Source organism: Musca autumnalis, unplaced genomic scaffold (assembly GCF_047663935.1).
Source record: "Musca autumnalis isolate F117 unplaced genomic scaffold, ASM4766393v1 scaffold_1, whole genome shotgun sequence".
In the NCBI taxonomy this organism is placed as follows: Eukaryota; Metazoa; Arthropoda; class Insecta; order Diptera; family Muscidae; genus Musca; species Musca autumnalis.
The window spans coordinates 4,346,677-4,359,294 of record NW_027411644.1 but is presented as its reverse complement, the minus strand read 5'-3'; the positions used below and the strand labels follow the sequence as shown (position 1 = coordinate 4,359,294).

The following is a 12,618-nucleotide window of genomic DNA, read 5'->3' as shown; positions in this document are numbered from 1 at the left end:
TCAGGTATCAATTAATTCCACTACTTTACGCATTTTCTTTACAGTTAATAGCGTGATGAATCATTTTCTTAGATTTTCAAACAAATCTGCCAACTTATCTGCAAAACTTTGCTATCAACAGAGGTCTTGTTCATTATTTTGGACTGCTCTGCACTGTAGGCCATTTTAGGACCTATTTTAATTTAAAACATCGTATTTTTCTTAAAGGTTGAATGCCAAAAAATGGAAATTAATGTTCAATAAGTCAAACAAGTGTTTAAATGCAAGAAGATGTCCCAAAAGTAAAATATTTCCTATAGAAAATGTAAGTGGTGCTATTATTTTTTTCGCCTCTTTTTTGATAGTTTTTGGTTAAAGCTGCCAAAAACAAATATTTATAATAATGTGAATATAAACTTTACTTTTTTATAAAAGGGGACACCTTAGGATATGCACCTAACAACAACATTAGTGGAAACAACAACAATCTTGATTGTTTTTGTAGTGGCAAACAAATTGTTCACGGTGGTGCTATTATTGTTTTCGCAACTGTATACATGTTTCAACATATCCTCACAACCACAATCAATGATCACACTGGCTGAAGCTCATTCACATACCGATAATGTACTTAAGGTTCATTCATTTCAAAATCAGCATAACTTCAACCTCCTCCGCATCCATAACAAAAAGACCTTTCACTCGTGACAAACATTTAATTTAAAAACTAAATACTCTTTCGGTATGTTTGTGTGTGTGAAATTTGTATTTTTAGCAACATTTGTAGTTGTGGGTGTTTGGATGTTAGATCAAATGTTATTTGAAATTTTTACTTACATATGGAAAATTCCATTTAATATTTACAATAAATCAAACATGAGCAGGATGATTCGATATAAAGCGGCTTGAGTGACCGTTTTCCAATCTGATGTTGGCAACACAATTCATCGGCACATAAACACACTTGTGACATTTAAGTGTCTCAGTGAACAATCTATAGTTTCCAACTTCCTCGATGTATTTAAATGCACTTAATGGCTGCCATTGAAGAGTGCAGGGCATACATGGATTCCAGAGCAATATGAGTTTATTGCTTTGAATGGAAATTTCATTAATAGCCTTTTTGTCTTTGTTGTCTATTTTACAGGTTGGCAATATGGCCAATGACGGAATCAAATTGGCGACCAGCATTAAGGAACACCGTTGCTCGATGGCTCCTCATGATGGTCTTGAGGAAGAATCACGAGGTGGTACTTTGCGAGCCCTGTGGACGCACGGAGGACCAACAGCGGCTTTTGTGCACATTGTAATTGCCATGTGTCTGCTGCTGCCGCGATTGCTGCTGGAGGCTCGGATAATTGAAAATGGACTCTTGCCAAGAGGTAATTGAATCATGCATTCATATTTATCTAAAATCTAATGTGTTCACATGTGAAGTGAGACGTAGGGAGGGAGAAAAAAGCAAGAATTTTATATGAAAAGGACATGGCATGAAAGAGCAATACGATGGAATTTTGAAATTGAAATCATGCGGCATATTAATGCGATATTCCATTTCAAAAGAAAAGGCCTAGGCTGATGGCTTCCAATGAAATGTGTTATATTTAATGGAATACAAAAACGAGTTGTTGTCGTTGTTTCCTCCTAACGGAAATTTTAAAAGCTTAATGCACATTGCACAATGTCGTGAAAAATTCTTTTCAAACCCGAAAACTCAAAAATTTTTGGAAGACGGTTTTGTAGATCTCGACTACCCAGTGGGCCTTTTCAGTGACTTTTTAACAACATAACTCGTTGTTTATTTTACAAAATTTTCATTTCTTTGTTTGTTACAAAATTTGTTGTTACAAAAACTAAAGAAATTTTAACAACTTTTGAATCGATAAAACACCGAACACCGGTAACACCGAAGCCATTCAAAAATATTTGATTGAATTTTTATAAATAACGCAGGTCACCAAGACTTTTGAATCGAATGAAATCTAAACTGCAATTTTCCCAAATTTTGTGTTAGAAGTACTCGAAGCAGTGAACTTATATGTGCCGTAGAGATATTACGATATGAAAAGTAATCGGTTGGTACCCTTGAGAGTTATCGTACGCACATTTTCCGAACATTTTCGAACTTTTGTGGGCCATACATTTTCAAACTTAAACTAAGTTTGAACAAAATAAGTAATATTTTGCCAAATTTTGGACCAAATTGGTTCATCCGCTCGAGAGTTATCATGCGAGAGTTCCGTATATCGGTATAATCTTCCAAAGAATCTTCGAACAGACCCATTTGGACAAAATATTAGGAGATCTGAAGTTTCGATGCTTGCTCTGTTCAACAGATAGAGCGCGTACCATTTTAGTTACATTTTCTAACTTTTGCGTGGGAGGTACCGATAGTGGTCATCATCGAAATTAAACTCAATTTGGAAAAAATATTACAAAGACAAAATTTTGGACCGTTCGAGAATTATAGTGCCCTCCAGCCAGCCAGACGGATGGACATTGCTAAATCGACTCTAAATTGTTCGTCCAAATATACTTGGGGTCTAAAACCATTATTTCGATGAGGCGCATTTTGCCCGTATAAAAGTCAATATACACTCGTTAGTCTAAAGACTAAGATTATAAAAGGAGCTGATGGAGAAAAACTGCTTCCGGATTTAATAAAAAACTCGTCAATTTGAGTAATAAATGCAAAAAAGTCGGATGAAATCGCCAATTTGTTTTTTATTTTGTGTTAAAGGGAAGAATGCAGAGCTCCGATTTACTCGCGAGTTAAAATTTGGGGGGAGGTGGTAAGTTTTTTTGGGTGCAATTTTTTTGGTGGAGGTGGGGCAAGTTTATTTGAGAGTGGGGTAAGTTTTTGTTTGGGTGGGGGAAGGGGGCATTTTGCCCTCCTCACATGGCTCGAATTCAAGAAGAGTTTCACGCGCAAGTGGAATTAGAGCGAATTAGAGCGAGTATTCGGAGCTCTGGAAGAATGTCTAGTATTTCCATCAATAATTAAAAAAACTGCATAAATTATTTTCGAAGTCGACTCAGTTAACATGAATGAATAAAAACCATGCGGAAAAAATTAATAATGTTTTAATTAGCCGTACCCCGTACAACGACCTAACTGAACACCGCAAGGTAGTGAAAGTGTTTTATAATATAATTTTTTTCGAAATTTTTGCAACACCTCGAAATAATGATCTGAGACCCACTTTTAGTATACTGATATTTTATCTCGAAGATATGAAACGATCGCAGTCATTCTAGAGGACACAATTGTAGTCCGATCAGCCCGAATAGTCAGGGCCAAATCAATCCAAATGACTGATGAGCACGAAAATACGATACGATACGATTTGGCAGAAACTTTGTAAATCGGAAAAATGTTTTAAAATGTACATGAAGTTCGGATAGCTCCCTGACAATAGTTCAACAGTTTTACTAAAGTACAGGAGAACTCGTCATTCTTCCATTGATGAAATTTACTATGGTGTATGTACATGGTCGGTAGCCATAATCAGTAACAAAAAAATCAGGTATACATTTCCATACGATGAAAATGTGCCTCATAGAAATATTGGTTTTAGACCCAAAGTATGTTTAGACGAAATACGTTTCAGACAATTTGGGGTCAATGTAGCCATGTCAGTCCGTCTGTCCGGCTGGCTGGATCACACGATAACTCTCGAACAGATCAACTGATTTGGTGTAAAATTTGGGTCTGGTAATATTTTGTACAAACTGAGATCAAGTTCAAAGAATGGTCCATCTTCATCGGTCTGTCTGCAAAGCCGACTTATTCTTTTTTTTTACTTGTTTATATTTTCGTTATAATACCAACACATTTCCAATATTTCCCGTTCCCTTATTTTGTTACAAATAACGAACATACTTAAGTAAATAATCAATTATCACTGGTTAACTGTGTATGATCTAGGTATACATACATACATACATACATATGTATATGTATAAGCTAGTATATATGTTGATCATTTTGATTTTTCCAGAAAACTAAAAGTTCACACAAATTTAAATTTTTACCACATTTGCGAATGAATTTGCTAAATGGAGGGTGGGATTATTTTCCCAGACCACTTCATTTGCTTAAAACCGTGAATTTTCCAAACAATGTGTAAACGATTCGACTTCTCATTCTCCCATTGAACTAATCCAACATTGCCTAGGAAACGAAATCCTTTCAAATATATTATGGCGCATTTTTATTGGCGCAATCATGGAAACTGTTCTGTTGTTGTTGCTGCTACTTTTAAAATGATTATGTCTTTTGTCATTATATATATGTATGTATGTGTGAGTGAAAGACGTCTGTTGGTATTCATCAAAGAGATTTTCAAGTTATATTGTGTATATGTATGTATTTACATTGTTTACAAATTACGTACTAAAATCAAAAGGCTTGCTACGAACATAACTGAGCATCGTGAAGGGGCAACACAGCAGTTGCCTTGGCAATATTCTGGAATTGCTATTCCTTTAACATTTATGCGATAATAATACCACGAAATCGACCGCTAATCTCATTCATATTCATACAAACAACACAACAAAGTCAAATAAACTCTCTTTCTGTGAATGTCACTTCCAATAATATACATACATACGTACATCAGATAAATTGGGGGACCAGGTAAAAAAAAACAAAGTTTGCTGAAATAAATTTGTCCAGTTAACACAAGGTAGTTCTCATTGAAGATTTGTAGAAAATAATCCGAAATTTTGTATTACCAGACAACATCTAGTAACAATTGTTACGAAACATCGGGTAACCAGGCGGAGCTAATATGTATTGAGGTGAAGCTAATTAATTGTTATTCATAACTACGACCAATATCCTGTAATCGAACCTTCTTCTGATACATGTTGTATTTATACCCTACACCACACTGTGGTAAGAGGTATTATGTCTTTGTGCATGTGTATGTAACATACAAAAGGAAACGAAATAGACCCATAGTTCCTTTGGGGATATACCTTTAATAACTCTCTGAGTCGATTTATCCATGTCTGTCCGTCTGTCCATGTATTTTTGTTCGCAACGTACAGGTCGCATTTTTTCCGACTCAGCTGAAAACTTGGGACTACTATTTTTTTAGCATTAGGAAGAACGCTATTGCTTTTCGTGAAAATCGGTTCAGATTTGCATATAGCTCCCATATATATTTTCGGCCGATTTGACGTATTTGCTGCACCAAACACGCTATATACGTCCGATTTTGATGAAATTTGGAATGTGTGACAGAATTCGGTCTAGAAATAAGTGTGCCAAATTATATCGAAATCGGTTTAGATTTGGATATAGCTCCCATATATATTTTACATATTCACAGTGGTGTAAGGTATCATATAGTCGGCCCCGCCCGACTTTGATCCTTTCCTTACTGGTTTTGAAATATGGAATTAATTTCTCAAAATGTATGGTAGGTAGCTTTATTTATTTATTTATTTATTTATTTAATTCATTTTGTAATACAAGCCATCAAGGCCAAAAACATTACAAAGTATAATTCAACTGAGTAAGATAATAAAATAAAAGAGTAAGATAATAAAATTAAACATCAAAGAATATAAGTAAATATGAGTAAATATGGTTCCCCAACCATAAAATTTGAGAAAGAATTTATTAATCAAATAATAAGTCCTAGTCAGCAGTAGTCATAAAAATCAAAGTGCCTAGCCCGGCTAGTTTGGCCACAAAAGAACTGGAGAAGTTTTAACTTAAAAAGATTGTTAGAATGAGAGAAAACCCGTAACTCTGACGGTAAACGATTCCAGCTTCGAGCTATTCGTACTAAAAATGATCTTCTAAATACGTTTTTCCTAATTCTTGGGATAGGAATTTGCGGGTTTCTGAACGAGCGACCAAAGCTAAAACCACTATATAAAGAGACTGGTTTAGCAGTCTTTATTATTTTATGGAATGATCGGTTAATCGGTTTAAAAGAATGATTCCGAGAAAACCCGTATAAAATAAGGAGAAGAGGTTATTTTTGAAATAGTTAAATAATTATAAAAAAAATAATTTTCAAAATAAAATATAAAGATTTCTCAAACAAAAATTATGGCGCTATGTAGGTTAAGGAAAACACATTCCTTATGCAAATTATTCTATAATATGTTGTAAACACCCACTTATATGTATGTACATACATAACATATTGTCTGTATGTCTGAGCATTCGAATATAAATATGTTGTGTGTTCATGTCCGCAGTAATTTCATTTTGAAGAATAAAACAAAGATAAACGGAAAATGTAGTTTTTGCCACAGAATGTTGGGAACAATGCGTTATTAATACGGATCCATATTTCATGATTTGTAGATAAGCTGCTGCAATCTATGGCTGTTGAAATTTATATTGGATTTTGCATTTGTATTGAAGTTACTCTGTGAGTGTTTACCAAAACAACACACTCACACATACATGGTAGATCATTACAGTTTTAATAACAGACAGTTACAATGGGGATATTTTTCGTGCCATCCTTTGGCTCGCGAAATGGATTGCGAAATACAAATTGTGTTTGTTGTAAACTGAGGCTATAGTCACCAGATATCGGTATTATGTGGATTGCAAATATCTGCCAAGTACAGCTTGACGTGACAATGATTTGCTTTGCCGATTCCAACCATCGCTTTGAAATTTTTTCTAATGTTTGTAGTTCGTCTAGATGTTGAAATCCAGCTAAAGATGGTATAGCCCGGATATAAAAGCACATCACGAATTTTGGGGTCTTAGTGTGTTGCTGAATATTTAAAATATATACCCTCGTTTTCGCATAGCATATACGAATATATTCGATTATAAAAAATTTTATATATTTAAAAAAAAAAAATCGTGGTATATTGTGTTTCGAACTTCTTTCTCTGCTGGCTCTTTTTAACATATTTTTAAATTTATAAAGTTTTAAAACCTGGGTACATAAGCCGCTCGGCTTTCTTACTTAATTCATTTCTGGTGAATGAATAAAGAAATGTCAGAACCACATTTCAATTAGGTCGATCTTGGTCTTTAGTCTTTTACCAGAAATGAATTAAGCAAGAAAACCGATCAGCTTATGTACCCAGGTCTTTACAGTAGATGTGCAGAATAATTTCTATATAGATACTCTCATATTTTCTTATATAATTTTACCCTCTAATAATTCCCTATATACCCTCCCGTGTTTTCCTTTCTTCCAGAAACTATTTGGCAAACTGAATTGGATTTCATGAGTGTCAACCGTCGACATCTCGTTGTAATGTCGGTAATGGCGGCTTCGCCTTATCAAAACGAAACTCGTACTTATGAATCGCAAGAAGATGATGAATACTTAAATGATACGATTTTCAGTGATGAAGGTGGAGGTGGTAGCACCATTACTGGTGGCGGTGGTGGTGGAAATGTCAATAGTTTGTGGGATACCAACCAACGACACCAGTATGGCGGCAATAAACGAAAGAATGTCATATTACCAGCAGTTGGCAAAAGCAGATTCCTCGAATTGCCGGATTTAATTGAAGCTGTCGAAAATCAAAGCACAAAGTATGGCAAATTCCAAGGTAAAACAGAAGACGATGCTAAAATGGCAATAACAACAAAAGGTACAGCAGCCACAAGGAAATCACCAGGAAAGCAACAAACAACAGAGAATGACATTCGACAAAGTGAAGGTAATAGGCAGACAAAGGAAAATGACTGGATAAGAATGGAGGATGATATAAGAAAACCCACGACGACGACTACTTCAGCAACAACAACAACATCATCCACTACCACACCAGCTACAACAACCACAACCACAACAACACAAACACCCAGTACCACCACATTAATAATAACAACAACTTCGACAACAATTCCTTCTAGGACAACTAAAATTCCAATATCCCAGACCACTACAACTACAAAAAGCAGCAAAAATAAATTAACCATTAAAAATAACAATATTGCTGTTTTTGATGATACAACCTCCACAATGCCAATGTGGCCTGAGGAAATATCTACCATTGTTAATGTAGAGCCTTCCTCAAGCACTGCAACACAAACAGCGCCTCCAACTTCCACTGAAATTCAGCGAATTGCTTTGGTGCCAACAAAACACCAACATCACCAACATCATCACAACTCCCACAGTGGCAAGTCATCGCGCAGGCACAATAGCCATCACCGTCAAAGGAAAATTTCCAATTCGTCCTCATCACTTCGTCGTGGTCACAATCACAGTGGCAGACGTTCGGGTGAAATGACCTTTGGCAATATGCCAGAGGGTCTGGAAGATATACCTCTAAAGGCGAATCGCTTCGACGAATTTGAATACCCTCGTATCTATGAACATAGACCGTCTTCATTTGAGGAACTGGATATTGGTCGAGCCAGGGCCGCCATATATCCCAAATCGTCAACCACCATCAGCACCACAACACGTGACAGTAACATACATATCGTAAAACCTGAGAAACTACCAGAAATTGTACCATCCACACCGGTGTCAAGCAATTCGAAAATTATTGAAATAAAAAGTAAATCCCATAAAAGGCACAAGCGTGAACTTTTGCTGCCCGAAGAAAGGCAAGTCGAAATAGAACCGGAATATTTAGTGGGAGATTTAAATTTTAACGATTCCAGCGAATATCTTGTTGAGATGACAACCATGGATTCGTCCACCCCCAGCACCGATGTTGAACTTTCCGCAAGCAATGGCAATGTGAGGTTGGATGGATTTGCCGGAATGTTGCAGTTATTCTTCGGCATCGAAAAACCCATTGATGTGAATATTTTTACCCAACCACCGAGTGCTGAATTTGTAAATCTACTATTTGCCCTATTGGTGTGGTGTGTCCGTTATCCGGCTGTGTTCTGGAATACAGCCAAATCATTTGCCACTGTGTTCAGTGTCCAGATGATAGCTACCGCTTGTGATATCATTTTTAGTTTTGTCGGTATATCGAATCTTTTCAAACTGCAAATTTACAGTGAAGCTCAACCAATTCAAAATCCTGGATTGATACTTAATGCCACAGTTACATTAGCCCTGTTCCTGTTATCGACAATTTTAATGTTGTCCTCATCCATGATAATGTATTTGTATGGACACGGACGTCTGGCTGCCAAAATGCGAGATCGTTCTATTATCACCTTGAAGTCGAGTCAGTCGTGGATATATTTTGCCCACTGTGCATCGTTGTGTTATGTATTGGCACTGTCGGTGGTGAAGGCACCATTACTCAATGATTTAAGTGCAACCTATCGACATAATTTACATTGTCCTACATTTATGGCGGGTAAGTTGAACGTGTATTTTTTGTAATTATCTTTTAGAGCCAATCGATGAAAGAATGAATAAGTTAAACATGGTAGAGAATTATAATGCCTACTTCATTACTTCCAATATTTCGAATGAAAATAGAGATATTGTTCGTAAAATATATTTATGCAGGCTCCATAACAAATGGTAGAGTTTCAAGAATTGTGCTAGGATAGTTTGTTCTTACATGATATGCCTTATGTAGGTGCACCATTTTATGTGACTGACCTGAAAAGCTTGATTGTAATCACATTGTCATTCGATTGAAACAATCTATATATTTTATACACTTTTCATTTGTTGATATTTTATTTCACTCAATTCTGTAGCCTTTCATGTACATGCATACACTTGTATGCATGAGTGTATGTTCGTACGTCAAGGAAAAATATACAATGTGTGAAAATCATTTATTTACTATTATCTTCGAATACGTGCGTACAGACGAGAAGGTCATTCAAAAAACAAAACAGAAAAAAACACATTGTATACAAAATCTTCGTCTCTTCTTTTTTTACAATGAACAATGCAATAAATTTTCACCTGTTTGACTGTCAGAGAACTAAAGGTTCGGTTTCGGTCCGTGTGGGCAAAACCGCAAAGGGTCGGTCACATAACGGTTGTTGCAACTTGTGTTGCACGTATTTCTGTGTATTGTTGAAAAAGAATTCAATGCCGTTTATTTGGTACACTTCGTGTTTAATACAATGTCATATTGAATTACAAAGTGGAAGATGTGTTTCTTCTTCTACTTTATGTTGAAGAACATTGACATTTACTCGACCGCATAGTAGTGTTGTCGATTCCAAAGTTAAAAGGCATCTTAACGACAGGATAAAAAATAAGCGTAGATAAAATTTATAATTTACTATCGAATGTCCCAGAGGAGGCACGGGAAACTTATCAATAAGTGCAGAAGATTTTTTTTTTTTTATTTTGAACATTCGAAGGCATAACTGATCCTACTGTCGGTCCTACATTTTATCACAGTGCTACAAAGTCGAACAAAGTACACCACAAGTTTTAGAAAGCTAATAGAGGCACATCTATCCACCATTAGAAATATATCTTGTTCTGCCTTGGACTGGAATTCACACAAAGAGATGAAGATACGCTTCAGCATGTTATTCGGAACATAGTTTATTGTCGGTCTTCTAACACTTCCGAAAATTAAAAAAATAATGAAAACAAAAATTATTTCTTCCTTTGATAATTACCCACTGTGGGGTTTTCGGGTACCTCCCCCACAAAAGTTCGAAAATGTTCGGAAAATTTCTACGTACCATAACTCTTGAAGGGAGTAACCGATTTGGTCCATACCTTCCAAATGAAATGTCTACAAGACTTAGATGAGGTTCCAATATGGACTCAATTGGTCCACTCCTTCGGGTACCTCCCACACAAAAATTGGGATAAGTTCAGTTTAGGACCTGCTCTCGAATCGCTTTGATTTTGGTTTCAGCAACTTGTATTCACTGCCCCCCCATACGACGGTACAAGTTTCATCAGGGGCAAGTCCTCACTTCCTGAGAAAATAGAGAGAAGGTCATTCTCTAAAAGTTACAAAAAACCCCTATGACGCCGTGTGAGGTGGTTGGAGCGAAAGATAACTCTCGAACGGATCTGCCGATTCGGTACAAAATTTGGCCTAAGTAATATTTTGTCCAAACATAGTTTAAGTTCGAAGATAAGCCATATCGCTCCACTCCTTCAGGTCCCTCCCCCACAAAAGTTCAAAAATGTTCGGAACATTTTTTCGTACGGTAACTCTTGAGGGGAGTGACCGAATTAGTCCATACTTTACACATCCTAATATATGTACCAGGTATAGATCAGGTTCAAATATGGACTACATTTGTCCACTCCATCCGGTACCTCCCACACAAACTGTCGGATAAGTTCACTTTAAGACCTGCAATCGAATCACTTTGATTTTGGTTGAAGCAACTTGCATTCGCTGCCTCAATTACGAAGGTAAAATTTTTTTCAGGGACAAGTCCATACTTCTTGAGCAAACAGCCCGAAGGGTGTAAAAACCCCCTATGGCACCATATGTTGTGGCTGGAGATCCACTTCTATAATGGTCAATGTCGATCCATTCCTTTAAGTGTCTCCTCCGCAAAAGTTTTGATCTTTAATCCTAATCAACATTTGTGTCGGTTCATACATCCAAATTTTTAAAACCCCCTAAATACATACGTTTTTGGGAAAAAATTGTTTCAATATATACAGGCTGAGGGTATATCTCTGTCGGCAAAGCTGACTGATACTTTTTTACTTGTTTTTGTTGTTACTTCATGAGAAAATAGCACACAAGGCGTAAAAAACCCTATGGCAACACGTGTAGTGGCTGGAGTGGCTGGAGCTCGAACGAATCAGTCGATTCGTAATATTTTGTCCAAATTTAGTTGAGTTCGAAAATGGGCAATATATGTAGGTCCATACCATCCGGTACCTCCCCCTCAAAAGTTCAAAAATATTCGCTGAAATTCTTCTACAAGGTTTGGATCAGGTTCGAATATGGAATATATTGATCCAATCTCTCGGGTACCTACCACACCAAATTTCGGAAAAGTGCAGTTTAAAGACTACTCTTAAATCATTTTGGTTTTTGTTATAACATCTTGTATTCGCTGCCCCCTTACGACGGTATAAGTTTTTTTCATTGACAAGTCCATACTTCTAGAGAAAATTGCTTGAAAGCTGAAAAAACCATATGACACCATGTGTAGTGGCTGGTAACTTTCGAACGGTGACCAATTCACCCAATTCCGAGCGATACTTTTTTACTTGTTATTACAAAAGTAAAAACATTTTTCTTGGGAAAGTCCATACTACCCGAGATAATGGCCCGATGACAAAGTTCCTTAATACCCCGCCTCATTGTAGTAATGATAAAAAAGATTTTGGCCATATTTTCTAGAGTTGGACAATCTAGTTCACAGTTCACTGTCTCAGTTCCAAAAAGTATGAGCGATGTCGTTAAATCGATCGTTCAATTGAATTAGATTGACACAACTCTAACATTTTCCACCCGAAGTGCTGAAAAGATTAACAATATTTTTTGTGAATTCCGATGGTGTACTAGGATCGTTCATCTAGTTCATTTAGTTGCAACACAAGGGATTATTATCAGGCTGTTCCTTTGACACGAGAAAAGTCTCCAAACCCAATTTTTAATTAATTTCCCAATATTAAAACCCTGTTATATACGACATCCCTATTACATACATATGTACATACACACACATGAGTGAAAAGTGAGAATTTCTACTTAAAAAAAAAACGAAAACAAAAATAACTACCACGATTAGTTTAACAAGGGATTATCGTTGCTTGG

At 36.3% G+C, this 12,618-nt stretch overlaps 1 protein-coding gene across 1 annotated transcript in view; it reads left to right on the top strand.

Moving 5' to 3' along the window:
• The window catches only part of tinc (transmembrane protein tincar), an 85,383-nt gene that overhangs the window by 62,517 nt on the left and 10,248 nt on the right, over positions 1-12,618 (top strand). The window contains exons 4-5 of the mRNA XM_073960764.1: positions 1,127-1,361; positions 7,174-9,255. Of these exons, the coding sequence (XP_073816865.1) occupies positions 1,127-1,361; positions 7,174-9,255 (2,317 nt within the window). The remainder of the gene's footprint in view (positions 1-1,126; positions 1,362-7,173; positions 9,256-12,618) is intronic.